A 17,969-nucleotide genomic window follows, 5' to 3' on the forward strand; every position below is an offset into this window, starting at 1 on the left:
ATTGAGGTGAAATTCCGAAATCCTCTTTGGAAGAAAAGAAGGGTTAGGTCGCAAGACCACCTTATCCAAGTGGAGCACCAGATACGGAGACCTGCAGGACAAAGCTGCCAGCTCCGATACTCTGCGAGCCGAAGTGATCGCAACCAAAAAGGCGACCTTCTTGGACAACAGACAACGAGATCTTCCTGATCTGTTCAAAAGGAGCACGTTGTAACACGGACAGAACAAGATTCAAGTCCCAAGGGGGCAGAGGTTCCCTCCTCGGAGGGACTAGATGTTGCACCCCTTGAACAAAAGTGCCAACCAAGGAGTTAGATGCCACAGGACGTTGAAAAGGAACGGCCAACGCAGACACCTGACCCTTGATCGTAGCCAGCGCCAAACGCTGGTCAACACCCGTCTGAAGGAAGGACAACACCCTAGACACCGAGTACGTGCAAGGGGAATACCCCCTGGACTCACACCAGGCAAAATAGGCCTTCCAAGTACGGTAATAGACCTTCCCCGAGGAAGACTTCCTCGCGTTGATCAAAGTGTGAATGACCTCAGGGGAGAGACCCCTATCCTTCAGGACCTCGGTTTCAACAGCCAGGCCGTCAAAGCCAGCGACTGTAAAGCAGGATGGAATATTGGTCCTTGAGACAGGAGATCCTCTCGAAGAGGCAGACGCCACGGGGCGTCGACCGCCAGATTCACGAGGTCTGCGTACCAGGACTGACGAGGCCAGTCCGGTGCCACAAGAATCACCGCGTGCTGTTCCGAGTTCAACCTGCGAAGGAACCTGGACAGCAGTTGAATCGGCGGAAACGCGTACATCAGTCGGTACTGATGCCACGGAGCTACCAACGCGTCTGACGCGTCTGCCCGAGGATCACGCGTCCTTGCCACGAACCTTTTCACCTTGTTGTTCAGACGAGACGCGAACAGGTCCACCTCCGGAAGACCCCACTTCGCGCATAACATCTGGAAGACATCCGGGTGGAGGGACCATTCCCCCTGGTCCAGGGTCTGGCGACTCAGATAATCCGCCTGCCAGTTCTCCACCCCCGGAATGTGAACCGCCGTTATCGCCGGGACGTGCGTCTCGGCCCAAGACAGAATGTCGGCCACCTCCCGAGCCGCTTGGGCACTCCTGGTGCCCCCTTGGTGGTTGATGTAGGCCACCGCCGTGGCATTGTCCGTCTGCACCCGAACCGGACGGCCCTGCAGCCTGTCCGTCCAACGTCGAAGGCAGAGATTTATCGCTCGCAATTCCAGAATGTTGATCGGAAGGGAAGATTCCTCCTCCGACCAAGTTCCCTGGGCGGACAGAACGCCCAGAACACCACCCCAGCCCGACAGACTGGCATCCGTGGTGACCACCGTCCATGAGAGAGGACGAAAAGACTTGCCCCCCGACACCGTCGGTGACTGGAGCCACCACAGAAGATCCCGTCTGGTGCGATGACTCAACGAAATCCGGAGATCCAGAGATTGTGGTCGCCCGTCCCACCTGGATAGGATCTCCGCTTGGAGACCCCGCGTGTGAAACTGGGCGAAGGGAATCGCCTCGAAAGCTGAGACCATCAATCCCAAACAGCGCATGCACGTCCGGATGGACGAGCACGGAACGTCCCTGAGGGACCTGACCTCTTCCTGAAGAGTCCTGAGTTTGTCGTCCGGTAGGAAGACCTTCGCCTGGACCGAGTCCAGAATCATACCCAGGTAGGGTAGACGAACCGACGGGCACAGCGTCGATTTTGGAAAGTTTATCGTCCAACCAAACTCCTGCAGAGTCTGCATCGTGATGGACAGGTCCTTCACCAGACCCTGGCTGGTCGCAGACCGAACCAGAATGTCGTCCAGATACCCCAGGACAGAGATGCCCTGGGCTCTCAACAAAGCCAGAACCGGTGCAAGCACCTTGGTGAACACCCGTGGAGCCGAAGCGAGACCAAAAGGTAGCGCCACGAATTGGTAATGATCCTCCGCAATTGCGAATCGAAGGTACCTCTGGTGACCCTCGAAAATGGGGATGTGAAGGTACGCATCCTTGAAGTCGATGGAGGCCATGAATTCCCCCGGAACCAGGGCAGCCATCACCGACCACAGGGATTCCATGCGGAACTTGCGAACCCGCACAAAGCGGTTCAGAGCCTTTAGGTCCAGAATTGGACGCACCTTGCCCTCCTTCCTGGGCACGGTGAACAGATTGGAATAGAACCCCCGCAGGTCCCGCACTGCCAGGTGCAGATCCCGCAAACGCTCCGGAGACAGTTGAAGATTTGAGGGAAAAAATCTGCTCTCTGGCCGAGAGAGAAACTCGATCTTGTAGCCAGATCGAACGATTTCCTGAACCCACCTGTCCCGAACACGGGCCAGCCAGGGTTGAAGAAAACCGAGCAAGCGTCCCCCCACCCCAGAACTGGGTGAGGGCGCCCCTTCAGGCCGCATTGTTATGGGCAGCGGATCCGGACTGGCCGGACTTCTGCTTACCTGTCCACGGCTTCTTTTGAGAGCCTTGACCTTTGAAGGGCTTGCCCTTATAATGCGACCGAAAGGTACGAAAGGACCCCTGAGAGGGTCGAAAAGAAGCATGCTTCTTACCAGGAGCAACCTTAGCCTTGTGGGATTGGGGCAAGAGCGTGCTCTTACCACCCGTGATCCCTTTTATCAGTGTATCCAAGGATTCGCCAAAAAGGCGAGATCCGGTATAGGGTAGATTAGCCAAGGTTTTTCGCGAAGATTGATCCACAGACCAACACTTCAGCCAAACCAGGCGGCGTGACAACACCGCCACGCTGTGCACACGTGCAGCCAACGGGACTATATCCAAGTCCGCATCACACAAATACATGACTCCCTGATGGATTTTATCCACCATAGCCAGCGTCGCCGGAGGGGCAGAGTCAGCCACCAGGACGCGCCGAAGTACCTGCGTCCAATTCGCGACCGCCTGAGCTGCCATAAGTGAAGCAAAAATAGCTTTTAGCATAGAACCGGTAACCGAATAAGTATGACGGGCAAGAGACTCCAGCCTCCTGTCCGTGGCATCCCGAAACACCGGGGTATCCTCAGCAGGAATCACAGTGGACTTATTCAAAACCGCCACCGCGTGATCCACCGGAGGTGGCACACACCAACGTTCATCAGTAGCGGGCGTGAAAGGATAACGCAGCTTGAACCTACTAGGCACAGCAAAAGGCTTCCGTATATTGCGCCATCGTTCACTAACAGCGCGCTGAAAATCTTCAGTGCAAGGAAAAACCTGCGATGATTTGCGTCTCCGCTGCGTCCCATAAGAGGCCAGGACAGCAGGAGGATATGGCTGATCCTGCAAATGCAGTGTTTGTTTGATAGAAGCAACCAATTCATCCATGAGTGCAAGCTCTTCAGACGAGCCAGGGGGGGAATTATCAACCCCTTCAACCTCAGCCTCCACTTCAGACCCCACAAGATCCAGGGAGGAACGGGACCCCGATAAGGAGACCCCAGCCATAGCAGCCCCATCACCATCACCCTCTAAATCAGAGGAAATTGAAACTCTGGGCCGTTTTGTGGATTGAGCAGCCACAAGCATTTGCACCTGAGCAGCAAGGTTAGCCACAACAGCAGCCAAATCACCCCCTGGGGGGGAAACAGCAGCCCCTTGGCCTCCCACCAAAGTGAGAGGAAATTTGCTTTCCTGAGAATCCATGCCCCCAAAAGTTTGCAGAAGAACAAAGGGTAACTGCCCCTTTAAAAGCGCAGCGAGCGCAGCCCACCGCGCACACACACCAGCACAAAGCCGACCCCCACAGGGAAAAGCACAAACTCAGGCAAGGATTACAGGAATAGAGAGGATAAAAACCTGGAGAGACCACTGCTGCTGCTGCCTCGATCGGTGCGCCCAGGGAAAAGGAAGTGATGCAATACAGGCCGCTCTATTAAAGCCTATGGAAGGCTACAAAAAAATGGCGACCTGCAGTGTTAGCATGAGGCCGGAGCGATCGCCGCGAAAATGGCGGCGCTTGGCGCCGAAAACGCCGCTCCCCACATACAGTGAAAACACCAGTACACGTGCAGTATATTAAAACAATGGCGGACCGCAGCAGCGGCCGCCTCATGTATGCATAAACACGATCCAATCATGCCCCGCAGCATACAGCCTGTCACACAGTAAAAAAGCAGCACACAGTCTGACACAGAAACAGTGCAGCATAGCCCCCCTCCTTGCAGCCCACAGAATGCAGCCAAGACAGATAGGGAGTCCAATAGTGTGAACAGAGGCAGGGTTACACAGTCCCAGACTGACACCCCCCAAACAGACAGGTCCCCACACAGATACACTTACCTCCTAAATGGCGTGGGGAACCCGCACAAGCGATCAAGCCACTGCACATGGGACAGGGAGAGTCGCAGCCAGGACGCAGCAGAACTGCGGTGCGAAACCGCATGGCGTCCAGTGAGGTAGCCACCTCACCATAGCATCCCTGCAGCGAACAGGGATGGGTCGTGCCAGGAAAAATACCTGACTGAACGATCGATGGCAGGCTGAGAAGACACTGGCCCACAACCTGCGACCAGGGGGGCCAGCCCGAGACCCAGCCCGCGCGATCCTCTTCATCAGAAGACCTAACTAATGCTGATAAAAGTAACAGCTAAGCAAAGAGAGAGAAAAAAACTCAAATAAAACCAAAAAAGAAGATAAAGGCTGAGACAAAATGCCCCAGCATAGACATCCAGCTACTCCTGACAAGCTAGACAATGAAACTGAGGTATGGATACAGGAAGTAGGAGGGTATTGACTGAGGGGACCACCCCCTGGGGGTGGGATATGTTAAAAGCTTTAATATTGACATATTCTGTTGCCTAGCTACTCCTACGGAGCAAAGGTCAATTACCCCATTGTGACGAATATGAAGAGGCGGCGACTGTCGGAGGACGTAAGAGAAAAAAGTTTTTTACCCAATTTTCTAGCGCGGCTCGGCGCTCACGTGGCCGAATGGCTCTCTCCTCCCGACTGACATCAGTGAGGGATTTTTGGCCCCTCCCATAAGAGGGGAGAGATAAGGTATAGAACAGCATATTTTGTAATAAGGTACATATACAGGGCACTTAGTATTATGAAAGACAGAGGATTGCGTGATAATTATTAAGTGGGTTTACAACCACTTTATTGCATTCAGGTAAAAAAATGTTGTGACTTTAGACCATGTTTAAATTTGAGTTCACCCACCTCACTTTCTTGCATTAGTCTCTGCCCTTCGGCTGCATATAGGCAGTTTGTGTCTTCCAGGAATCTTGCTTCAAATGAATCTTTGTACATCTAATTGAACCAAAGAAAATTTGTTTAGATGAATACAGTTTCACATTTATAAAAGCAAAAACAGAAAATATTAAGAAATGATGGTCAACAACAATAAACCAGAAAAGTAATGTAAATTGCCATGATTAAGCCAAACTTCAAAAAAAAGTAATCTACTTAAAATCCTTCTTTATAGGACCACCTACAGAAGGCCAGTGGCCAACAAAAAACTGTAGTCCCTTTAATCCCTCCTATTATCAGCATGCCTCAGTTTTGTAGTAGTAGTACCCAGTGCATGAGAATAAACACAAGGGGTGAAACCAGCTTCCCCCAATGGACTAAAAAAAAAAAAAAAGTTTTTTTTAGGACGAGTACAAAAAAATACTATTTTTATTCTCATCCCCCGAGGGACACAAGAAAACAGCTTTATGATGTCCAAAATCAGTCCAACTGAGGGAGATACATGGGACTGCCTGGTAGGGTGGGTCATACTCCCACCATCCCAACCCCACCTCTCCGTTTTACTCCACCTTTCCCTATGTCTTTTTCTTTTCCTTTCTATTTTGCCTTCACCTTCTTTTTTTTTATATAATGTGGTTGTACAACTTCTGTTGCTGCAAACTTCTCATTCTACCCTTGTATACATCTTAAAAATAGAAGTCATGCTCGAACATTTTAGTTTTTTGGGATTTTAAGTGCTTATGATAATAAAGGGATATTAAAACACACACTGTTTACTTTACATTAACCCTTCTCTTTCTATATATGGATGATGGCACTGTATTTAAAAAAAAAAAAAAAAACACTTTTTCCTAATTGATTTACAGCTGTCACATGACCCAACACTTTGCAGCCTGTCTGCAGAGAACATAAGCAGGAGGAGTATTTGTCCTTTGCTGCCAGTCACGTGTTAAAAATAATAGGCCTTTGGTATACAGAGTAAAAATAAAATAATATCAAACAGATTTAAATTGTCATACAAATATATGTTTTAAATTAAAGTTTTATTATTTTTTTGGCAATAACATGGTGTGGGTGGATTTCTACCAGTCACAAGCTGCATCATGCCCCTCCAGCCTGTGTCTAAGAACAGGAAGGTGAAGCCTCCTTCAACCTACATGTAATATCACCCCCGCCCCCCCCCCCCCCCCAATTTGTTTAGCTGGTTAAAGGGCACGGAGAAGAGAGGTAGGGGCTGTCATTTACTACTGTGTAGGCCTACATGTATGACTCTATAGTTACAATGGCTCCTGAGGTGAGCCAGGGAAGAAATGCCCAGCATGGAAACTCACTGAAAAATGATGCATGTGCAGAGCTGCAAACACTGCTCTGCAAAATCCCTAGCTCCATTGAGGACTTGGACAGAAGGGGGAGATAGAGAACAGCAGGATCATCCAGGTTTTTTGCAGAATACATAAAATGAATTGCATAGTGACCGGGTGAGTATGATCAGCATGTAATACAGAATTTTTTGATAATTTTTATGATTTGGGTTTAGGGACACTAACAATAAGCAACTCACATATTTGTATCTTTTATTATTGGAATCATATTGTTGTTCCTACTCTGACTTCTGGATCTATATCACACGATGTATGTTAAGGATGTTTGTAATATTTTACTTTAATGTTGGATGACTAAGAACTGCTGTAACATTTTGTAAGTGTATTCTTTTTTTTTCATGAAAATATTAATAAAGTTTAAAAAAAAAAAAAAATTGGCACAAGGCATTTTACTTACCTCCAATGTAATGTGTCCCTTGTGCTGCTCTGTCCTGGTTTAGTAAATCTTTCTCCTCCGATGCCACCCTTCTGTGATCTTTAGGTGCAGTGGAGGTAAATAGAACTAATAAAGCTGTGACAGGCACTCATCAAGAGTGCCTGACTCTGTCCACCCTTTTCGCCCAACTCCACTATTCAAAGAAGCCGGTAACATGATCTTTGAATGGAGGACAGATGGTTGAAAGGTCCGCTCCCTCTATTAACAGATCATATTTCATTTTTGGCAAAAAATTACAATAGCCAAAACTGCACATATGTGATGCTGTGAAAAGCCTTTACAGGTTGCTAATATAGAGGCAACTGTAAATAATGTTGCTTTCACTCTGACATTCGTAGCGATACCTCATATGTGTAGCGCAGTTGCTTTTTACATACAAATGGTTGCCCTAAGTTTGCATCTTCAGGCATATGATGGGTGACAAGGGTGCATTTACATTTTGTATTATTTTATTTAACATTTTTTTCATTAAATCGTATTGCTATTACAAGAGGAATAATAAGGGGCCTTCTCACTATTGTAAAAGTGATCTGGCAGCTTTAGAGCTGTCTGGATCACGTTTACTGAAAATCTGACTACAGTACCAGCAGAACAAATAATAGCAAGCTCATTGCTGTAGCTGCTGCCACGTGCTTATGTTACCCACAAAATGGTCTTCTTTAATTTGGGGGTAATAAAAGTAGACTGCAAATCCTTGAGAGCAAGCTCATCAGTTACAGACTGGATCCATTCAGAATCAGTCTCTGTGGCTGATGGCTCAAAAACTGCCAAAAGTATGGGTAAAATCAGCAGGGGGATGCAGGGGATGGTGTGGGAGCACGCTTGTGGCCTCTGCAGTCAGAGTCGGCAAACAACTAGGTGATTTATGTCGTAAGGTCTTGTATCTTACATAGTAAAACCTTGCAAAGTAAAAACATCAGCCGAAAGGACAGACACCCAACGGAGCTAAAGAAAACCCAATGACAGAGTATACTATAGGAACAGAAGGCAACATGATTCCAGTCTGCAGACATCGGCACAATAAGTAGGTATGCTGCAAGCAGACTCAGAGTGAGAGTAAGATGTAGGACAAAAACGACCTGTCATGAGTCATGAGGTGGAAGGCAACATAAGAATCAGGGTACGAAGCAAAACCTCAGTACAAGAAACCAAAGCTCCGCATAACGCTTTGAAAGCAGGAACAACAGTGAGAAAATGCTATCTCGAAGCTACATGACAGAAAAGAGTGTTACCCCATCCAGGATGGAAACCGGCAGTAAAATAGGGAATTTCAAGGTGCCCAGCTATTTGAGACAGTGAGGTAGCTTAGGCTGCTTGGTCCAACAAACCAATTAAAAGAGTTAAGTATTCAGATACAAATGTTGAGGCAACACCAGCAGCTATGAACCTGGAAAGTGCTCAACCGCCAGAGTTTGAAAAGTGACAAACCCGGAACCCTGTGACCTTAAGTCATTTTCAGGCTGTTCCCACAACATTCAGCCCAGCGAGGTCCAGACACAGCAACCGAAAAGCCAGGCTGAGGACAGCTGCAATTGAAGGGACAAGCTTGAGTAGAAATGGGGGAAGAGCCTTGATGGAAGAAGAAAAGCTTTGAAAGATAAGAAAAATGGCGCTAACAAAAATAGGTTAGACTTCCCTATAGCTAAAGAGAAGACATTCATCCTTCTCAGACACTAGTAAAAAAAAAAACAGGTATGCTGGTATTAGGAGGGGTTATCCTGTGTTGGCCTTCATGTTTTTTTGCTAATGTCCTATACTCCCATAAGTGGCAGTATAAGCTGAAGGTGAAATAATTCCTCCTATGTCCCTCAATAGACAAGAAAGACATGTCTTTGTTGTTAGCAGTAATAAACCCCAAACGTAACACAGCTCTTTACATTAAAGTTCCACCCAAATTTTTATGTGCCCCCAATCTTTACATTTTGATGCAGTTTTTTACTTGGGAGCACAGCAGAAGAGCCACTGGAACTGTGCACAGCTGCTGCATGCACGGTACGGGGCTGCTGGTGCTGTCTTGCTACCACATGTGCATTAGGTACCACTGTCTTTCCGTAACATGGTGCATGCGTACATGCGATGCCCAGGCACAGCGCAAGATTTCAGAAAGACAGCTGCCCTACTGCAAATGCGCTGGTGAGATAGCTACATTAATTTATTTGTTGTAGTTTATAATCTATTAGGGTTTATTATTACTTTATTGCTAAGCTATATTTCCATAATATGTATTAATATTTGTGTTAAGGGGAATCTTTAGAATCAACATTTGGAGGAAAGAGAGTAGTCTTAATAAAATAGGTTGACATGTGAGCAGATCTGACTATTAAAGCGTTTGTAAAGGCACACTTTTTTTTTTTTTTTTTTAAATTAAAATAACAAACATGTTCTACTTTCCTGCTCTGTGCAATAGTATTGCACAGAGCAGCCCCAAACCTCCTCTTCTTGGGCCCCCTGCTGGCACTCTTGGCACCACCTCTTCTCTGAATGCACCCATAGCCAGCAGCTTGCTATCGGGGCACTCATGCGGGCTTGCTTCTGAGCTGGGATGTATGCGTCTATTGACAGACACAGCACAGCTCCGCACCAGCTCTCTGTTCACAGGATTTGACTGATAGCAGCAGGAGGCAAAGACTACCACTGCCTCAGTAAAACCTGTGAGAGCGGGAAGACAGGAGAGAAGACTGGCAGACGTGCACAGCAATGGATCCATCTAAAATGCAGGGGAAGAAAGGAGGGAGCACAACAAATGCAAAGACATTTTTTACCTTAATGCGGGTAAGGTAAAAAAACATTTCAACTTTAGGACCTCTTTAAGATCCAACAAGCCTACTATACGGCATTGTCTGAAGTGGAAAGAAACCACTAGAAATCTTTACGCGCAAACTTCGGCTTATGGCGACTTGTTTATCTATGGGCAACTCCCGTAGGCTTTTAACAAACAGATGTATACACTAACTCTTTATTAGCAGAGTTGTTAGACTCTAGTAGTTAGAAAAAGCTGTTCACTCACTTGTAAGTCAGACAGCATTGCAAGTAAACTTCTCAACAAGCTTCGGTCCACAGCTTCCCCAGAACGCTCTCTCTCAATGAGAAGGAGGATGCCTTCAATTGTCTTTGTCTGAACTAGTTTGTCACTTATAACATGACAGCGAAAAAGCTCCAAACCCATATCCCTGAACAAATACAAAAAAAAGGAATATATTTGTATGTACATGCATCAGTATTCCAAGTACACTACATAACTAAATCATCTGTTCAATCCATGCGATATTAATTGCATATCAAAATTATAACATACACTATTGTCAAAAGTATTGGGACACCTGCCTTTATACACACATGAACTTTAAGGACATCCCAGTCTTAGTCCATAGGGTTCAATATTGAGTTGGCCCACCCTTTGCAGCTAGAACAGCTTCAACTCCTCTAGGAAGGCTGTCCACAAGGTTTAGGAGTGTGTCTATGCGAATGTTTGACCATTCTTCCAGAAGCGCATTTGTGAGGTCAGGCACTGATGTTGGACGAGCCTCGCAGTCTCTGCTCATCCCAAAGGTGTTAGATAGGGTGGAGGTCAGGACTCTGTGCAGGCCAGTCAAGTTCCTCCACCCCAAACTCACTCATCCATGTGCGTGTAAAGGCAGGCAATCCAATACTTTTGACAATACAGTGTATGATGGGCCAAAACTTGCATCACAGTGTTGAGAAAACCCTTATTTCAAAAATTGTGACTTTAATGATATGTTGTTGGGACACTGGGCAGGAATCACACTGCATGACATGTTTTAATCAAAGGAAGCTACTCTCACTATCAATGCTCAATAGAGTTTTCTTTACAAAAAGTTACAAATCGTTCAGGATATCCATTCACAATATTGATAGGATTTACTTCTCCGGATTAACCTGCAATTCCTATTTTACATGCAAGATCTATATAACCCACCCACGTTCTCTGAAAGGAATTTGTTTTGAAATTTTTACAAGCCACAAAAGATTCTTTGTGGTCACAGTAGATGCAATGATATTAATACATTTGGACCTCTACCGTCTAAAAAAGCAGGCGGAGTTTCTGCCAAACACATAGAGAAAAGAGCAAGCTATTAGAAGTTATAAAGAATCATTACCATGTCTAAGATAAAACTAGCAAACAATTTTAATTTGCATTTGTGAGATTTCTCACATTTTACCCACTCAAAGATATAAAGAAAATTAAAACGTGTTCTAATCTGGTACCATTAAAATCCCAATTTGTGGGTATGGGTTTTCAATATGTTATTCTGGGGATGTAAGAACCAAAGAGTTTAGGTACCTTTCTATTTTTTAGGATGAAGACTAAATTCATTTGGTAATTTTGCTTCAGTTTACACACTTACCATATGGAGGGAAGCACGGAATTTTGAAGAACATAAGTTCGATCCAAGAATAGGAAAATGCCTCGGATCATGATCTAAAGAAACATTTTTAATAGGAATTAATCCACACAACATAATTACAATATACAAATATAGATTTAAATCATTAACAGATATAAAGCAAACAATGTCCACCCAAAGTTAAATGTAACTGTAAATATTATTTTTTTTTTTAATTAAAACATGTTATACTTGCATGCTCTGTTCAATGGTTTTGCACAGAGGTTTCTTACCTACTCTTCTAGAGTCCCCTGGCCACGCCCCCCCCTCCCCCATTTCCAAGGATTTGACTGGCAGTGTATCCTGCAAATGCAGAAAGAGAGGAGAGCGGAGCTGCCAGCAGGGATCAATATAGGATTTAAATAAATGTGTAGGCCGGGGGGGAATTAGGGAGTAAACAGGCAGTGGAAGTTTTTATTACCTTAATGCAGAGAATGCATTAAAGTGGTTCTAAAGTAAAGTTTTTTTTTCCTTATTGCAGTCCCTGCATTATGGTAAAAAAAAAAAAATGTAGCACTTGCTCAGCACCCATCCCCCAAAACACTTACCTGGAACCTCCCTCGGTCCAGCGGTGTTCCTACTGTCAGCTGCTGATCTCTCTTTCTGCATTCCCAAAACACACAGAGCGGTCAGACAAATCCTGTAAAGAGGGAGCAGGGGGCATGGCCAAGCTGCACTGTGTGTGTCTATGGAGGCACACTGCCTGGCTTGATAGCGCACCTGCATGTGTGCCCGCATAGTTTACAGCTTGCTATGGGGGCACACTAAGGAGAGGAGGAGCAGAAAGAGCCAGCGGGGGACTCAAGAAGAGGAGGAATGGGGCTGCTCAGCAGGTAAGTATAACATGTTAATATTTTAATTAAACAAAATTGCTTTTACAACCACTTTAAAAAGGAGGGAAAAAAAAAACTTTTGAGTTTAGAATCACTTAAACAAAAGCACTGCTAATCACAGATTAAGGAAAAAAGTTGCTGTAAAATTGGCACGTGTGCTTTTGTTTTTTAATTTTCTGAAAAAACGATGCACTTAGAACTAGTATTGAAGAGAAAATTACAATATTTGACTTGCATGTAAAATCGTCTTTATGGAGTGCAGTTAAGGACGCAGGCTTCCATTAATCAAGACCATGGTTTATATGATGCCACCATTCAGGTAAGGTAACTGGTATACAAAGTTGTTAGGACAGCCCATAAAAAAAAAGTGTCCTGCTCCCAGCAAACCTTAAGTTTTTTTAGCAAGCAAATTGAGGAAAAGGTGTCTGTACAGAGGAGAGGGAAGCTTGTGTCCTGTACGCCAAAAAAAGGTATTTCCATGGTAAAATAAAAACCCTACTTTCTTAATCCTACAGTATGGAACACAGACTTCCATTAATCAATGCAAAGGGATGTCCCCAAGAAATACAAAGTGCAAATGAAGCTTCAAGGGGGGCCTCTAACCTTTTTTTAACTAGGTATTTAAATACTGAGACATTCCAAACAGAAAATGTCAGGGATGTGTTGAGTCCGGAAACAGCTGGATACGCCACTGGAATTGATTACTTTTTGTGGTAAGCCTCCTCAACTAGGTACTGCTGAGCAAACCTCTTGGGAGAGGCATACACTGTCTGGCTTTGTATTAGTGAGTTAATCAGAAAATACTTTTCAGGGAATTGGCAAGCAATCCCATGCTGGTCATCTTAGATCCAGAAGGTGGGGATAACTGTAATCTCAAACAGGAGTATACCTTGTCCGCCATAAACTTAAAGTGTTACTAAAGTCTCAATTTTTTTCTTTTGCTAAACATAACAAACATGTTTTACTTACCTGCTCTATGCAATAATTTTTCACAGAGCAGCCCTGATCATCCTCTTCTCGGGTCCCACTTCGGTGCTCCTGGCCCCTCCCTCCTGTTGAGTGCCCCCACAGCAAGCAGATTGCTACGGGGGCACTTGAACAGAGCTGCAGCTCCCTGTGTCCATTCAGACATGGGACTGTGGCTCAGCTTGCCCCCTCTCTCTCCTCATTGGCTCACTGACTTTGAATGACAGCAGCGGGAGCCAATGGTGCTTCGTTGCCGTCTCCCTTATGAGGAGGGAGAGTCCGGGGCAGCCAAGTCTCTCGTGCAATATCGCTGGATAGAGGTGGGCTCAGGCAAGTATTAGGGGGGCTAAGGGGGGAGCTGCTCACAGAAGGCTTTTTATCTTAATGCATTGAATGCATTAAGATAAAAAAAACTTCTACTTTTAGAACCACTTTAATGGTTTATTTCAGCTTGGGAGGATTGAGAGCAACTGTCCAACCCCTCTGCGCTATGGAAGCAGGGACCCAGGGGTCCAGGGACTACCCACAGGATGTGTGGGGTTCTCCACAACCAAGTGGCTTAGCCCCAGACTCACAACTCCAGGGCTCTGGCTCCTTCTCAGAAGACTAACACCAGGTGGAAATTCCTAGCTTTAGGAGGCTATACCTCCTCCTCCATGAAGGGGCTTCAGGGATTGGGTCACACTGTTGCAGATCCCCAATTCCATAGACCAGTAGAGCACCCCGCTTCTAACTGTACCTCACTATACTATTGTGCCAAAGGTGAGTTTCAATTCAAGGTTTGATGTTGAAGGCAATGTTAAAGGGTGGCCCAATATCTTCATGTGGCAGGATCCAGGTACAGGCCCTGAGGCTGCTGCCAAGGAGCACAGATCTGGAAACTCCAGGACACAGCCAGTAGCTGTAGGTGCAGCTTGGTTGAGAAAGGAATTTCTCACTGCGAACTTCAGCAAGGAATTTTAAATCTTCAGGTAGGATTAGGAATTGTAAACCAGAAACTTTCTCCCAGTAGAGAGAAGCTGCAAAAAATTGAGGAATGCTGGGAAAAGGAGGGGTTAAATGGGCTGCCTAACCGTTAGGTTTCTCAGTGTCCTCATCTGAAGGATGTGAAGGATGGAAGCCTGTGTCCTGTACTCTAGAAATCATTTTGTTTTCCAACTTACACAAATATTTTATGACAAAGGGTTATCAGTAAAGTACTGATTTGTACTAAATACACACTGCGCTGATAACCCTTTGTCATACAATAATTGGATATGTAGGAATCAAACAGATATGAAACATCAGTTTAAAAATGATAAACTTTTTTTTAGCTCAAGCTGAAATTTACACCAAAAAGCAAAAAAGAGTTATAGCTGTGATTGATCCCCCTTCCCTATACATAGCTTTATCCAAACTTTGAGTGAGAGGCAGCTTTACCTGGAAGAAAACAACTGCTGTGCTAGTTTGGATGGAGATCAGTAGGGAGGGGAATCAATCACAGCTATGACTTTTTCAACTCATTCACTTTTGGGTGTAAATTTATAGCTTAAGCTACCAAGCTCTCTAAACAGATTTTGCATTTTTCCTTTTTTTTTTTTTTAACAGAGTTCCAGGAATAGGTGAAAATGAACCTAAAGTCCTAAAGCAATTTTTTATATTATATATATATATATATATATATATATAAAAAATCTAAATTATGTCTGATTGTTTTATTGATTTTCTTAGAGGTTGACCACCTCTTTAGGTCAAATAAAATCCCCTGAAAAAGTGGCCTAATTTTTGGAGGAAACGGGGGAAGAACAGAACATTGCATATTTAGAGGGATGCCAAGAAGGTTCCTTTCCTAATTACCCTAAGGGCTCAAATACTGTATATTTCTTGTCAAATGCAGCTTTTTCAATTTTAAAGCAGAGCTGCTCAAACACCTGTTCCAACTGAAACACAGTATTTGACAAGAAAAGGATGCATTTGACCTGCTCTGCCTGCAGTTTACCTGCACTTCAATATGAGCTGCTACGATTAAAGAAATGCAATGAAAAGCAGGTCAAGCACAGACTCTTCACTACTCCATTGTAGTCAATGAGATTATGCTGACCTTCTTTTGATGCAGGTCAAGTTTTTTTAAGTAATTTACATGAGCCCTTAGACTGCTTGTGTGGTGAAAATTAAGTCAAAATCTCCAACTTGGCAGTCAGTTTATAAAGGAACGTGGCAAGGGTTGCATCACTTCTTTTTATATATCTTTTAATAGATAGTTAAAGTAGAACTAAAGGAAATTTTTTTTCCCATTTCGGATAGAGCACGGGAGGGTTATAAACCCTGTCAATTTTTTTTTTTTTTTTTTCACCATCTGCATCCCATTGTGGAGATTTCCCTTCACTTCCTGTCCCATAGCCAAACAGGAAGGGAGAGAAAATCCCTGCAAATTAAGGGAATTTCTTTGCGACTCCCAGGTCACCATAACTAGTGTCCCCATTGGAAGATTTATCCATTACTTTTCTGGGGACAATCCAAAATGTGGGATTTTTTCCTTTACTTTTACATTCATTAATGTTAAACAGGATAAACAGAAAGGGTGAATCTCCAGAATGGGGTGCAGACAGCAATACAAACTGACAAATGTTGTAATCCATCTCCACTCTATCCAAAACTAAAAAAAGTTTTGCCTATAGTTATACTTTAAAGCTGCATTCCATGCAGGTAAAAAAAAGGTTTTTACCCTTTTATTGCATGAGGTTCCACTGCAATAGAGTCTCCCCCCCCCCCCCCCCCCCCCGAGTTTAGCTTTAACAAACTGTCAGAATAATGGGTTTATTTAGATTATGTTTTAAATACTTTGTACAGGTAACAAAAAAGGAATGTTTGTTTTAAATGCTACAAAAATACAAAATTTCAGTAATCTGTTTTACAGTGTTTTCTCCCAACCTGTATACAAATTTAAAATATGCAAATAATAATATGCATTAGGAGAAACACACAACTTACCATTTGTCTACAATGATCTTCCCAGCACAGGTTAACCTTTTTTAAAAATAAAAAGCTATCAAGAGATTCTGTGCAATATTAAATGGATTAAGGAAATTTACTGTTAAATAATGCATTTAAATACATTGCATTGTATTTATTGTTAAATACATAATAGATGAGATTTTAGAAGTAGATTTATTTTAGATGAATAAAACAAAAAGAAAAATGAGCACATCATACCTGTAAGGACTGTTGCAACTTAAAGCGGAAGTACAGCCTAACACCTTAAATTCTTCCCTGCAATCAATGTGAGTGGAGTTCAGCCTTATGTGTCAAAATGAAAAAAATCCCAGTCTTTATCCCTTCATTTTGCAGTTTTAAGTGCGGTCACATGACTTCAATTCCTCTTCCTGCCGATTCCAAGAGCAGCAAGTGGGTGTGGTTACTCAAAGCCAGTGACATCACTTCCAGGGAGGGGCACTGCTCATGTGTAGACAGTGGGCGTATACAGGATGGGAGGAGCTGATCATAGGTACCTGCCCAGTGTTCTCTCATCAGTAAGGATGCATTGTACATCCTAATTCATGGTAAAATTAAGAAATAAAAAAAGACCCATCCACACAGAACACAGTGTATACATATATACAGTACAGCTGTGCTGGGGGGGGGGGGGCACATATACAGTACAGCTGTGCTGGGGGGGGGGCACATATACAGTACAGCTGTGCTGGGGGTGGGGCACATATACAGTACAGCTGTGCTGGGGGGGGGGGGGGGGGGGGGGGGGGCACATATACAGTATAGCTTTGCTGGGGGGGCACATATACAGCATAGCTGTGCTGGGGGGGGGGCATTTACAGTATAGCTGTGCTGGGGGGGGGGCATTTACAGTATAGCTGTGCTGGGGGGCACATATACAATATAGCTGTGCTGGGAGGGGCACAAATACAGTATAGCTGTGCTGGGGCGGGCACATATACAGCATAGCTGTGCTGGGGGGGGGCACATGTACAGTATAGCTGTGCTGGGGGGGCACGTGTACAGTATAGCTGTGCTGGGGGGGCACGTGTACAGTATAGCTGTGCTGGGGGGGCACGTGTACAGTATAGCTGTGCTGGGGGGGCACGTGTACAGTATAGCTGTGCTGGGGGGGCACGTGTACAGTATAGCTGTGCTGGGGGGGCACATATACAATATAGCTGTGCTGGGAGGGGCACAAATACAGTATAGCTGTGCTGGGGCGGGCACATATACAGCATAGCTGTGCTGGGGGGGGGCACATGTACAGTATAGCTGTGCTGGGGGGGGGCACATGTACAGTATAGCTGTGCTGGGGGGGCACGTGTACAGTATAGCTGTGCTGGGGGGGCACGTGTACAGTATAGCTGTGCTGGGGGGGCACGTGTACAGTATAGCTGTGCTGGGGGGGGGGGGTGGGCACATATACACTATAGCTGTGCTGAGATTTGAATGAAGACTATCATAGGAGAAGGAAGCCGGATACGGGACGGGGGACTGTCAGTGTAGCTAGAAGTGCTCTGGGGTCTCAGCTCACAGTCTAGAATGATCATAGTACAGGCAATCACACTAAGTCTACGTTTCCACTATTGCGACTTGTCATGCGACTTTGTACATCACAGCCCATTGATTTCAATGGCAATAATTCCCATCTATGCGACTTTGAATAGGTACCTGCACTACTTTGATGCAACGAGTGTAAAGTTAGATCAAAGTCACATTAAAGTCGCACTCTAAATCGCAATAGTG

General features: G+C 45.0%; 1 protein-coding gene across 1 annotated transcript in view; it reads right to left on the bottom strand.

Annotated features, from left to right (window-relative positions):
- Window positions 1–16,290, bottom strand: part of LOC309546041 (cullin-4A) — a 132,370-nt gene extending 116,080 nt beyond the window's left edge. The window contains exons 1-4 of the mRNA XM_082245520.1: window positions 16,221–16,290; window positions 11,413–11,486; window positions 10,053–10,215; window positions 5,198–5,287 (exon numbers count right to left, since the gene is read on the bottom strand). Coding sequence (XP_082101646.1) covers window positions 5,198–5,287; window positions 10,053–10,215; window positions 11,413–11,486; window positions 16,221–16,223 — 330 coding nt within the window. The 5' untranslated portion in view covers window positions 16,224–16,290. The remainder of the gene's footprint in view (window positions 1–5,197; window positions 5,288–10,052; window positions 10,216–11,412; window positions 11,487–16,220) is intronic.
- Window positions 16,291–17,969: the final 1,679 nt, after the last annotated feature.

The sequence above is a fragment of the Pelophylax lessonae genome (genome assembly GCF_965119305.1).
Source record: "Pelophylax lessonae genome assembly, chromosome: 2".
NCBI lineage: Eukaryota > Metazoa > Chordata > Amphibia > Anura > Ranidae > Pelophylax > Pelophylax lessonae.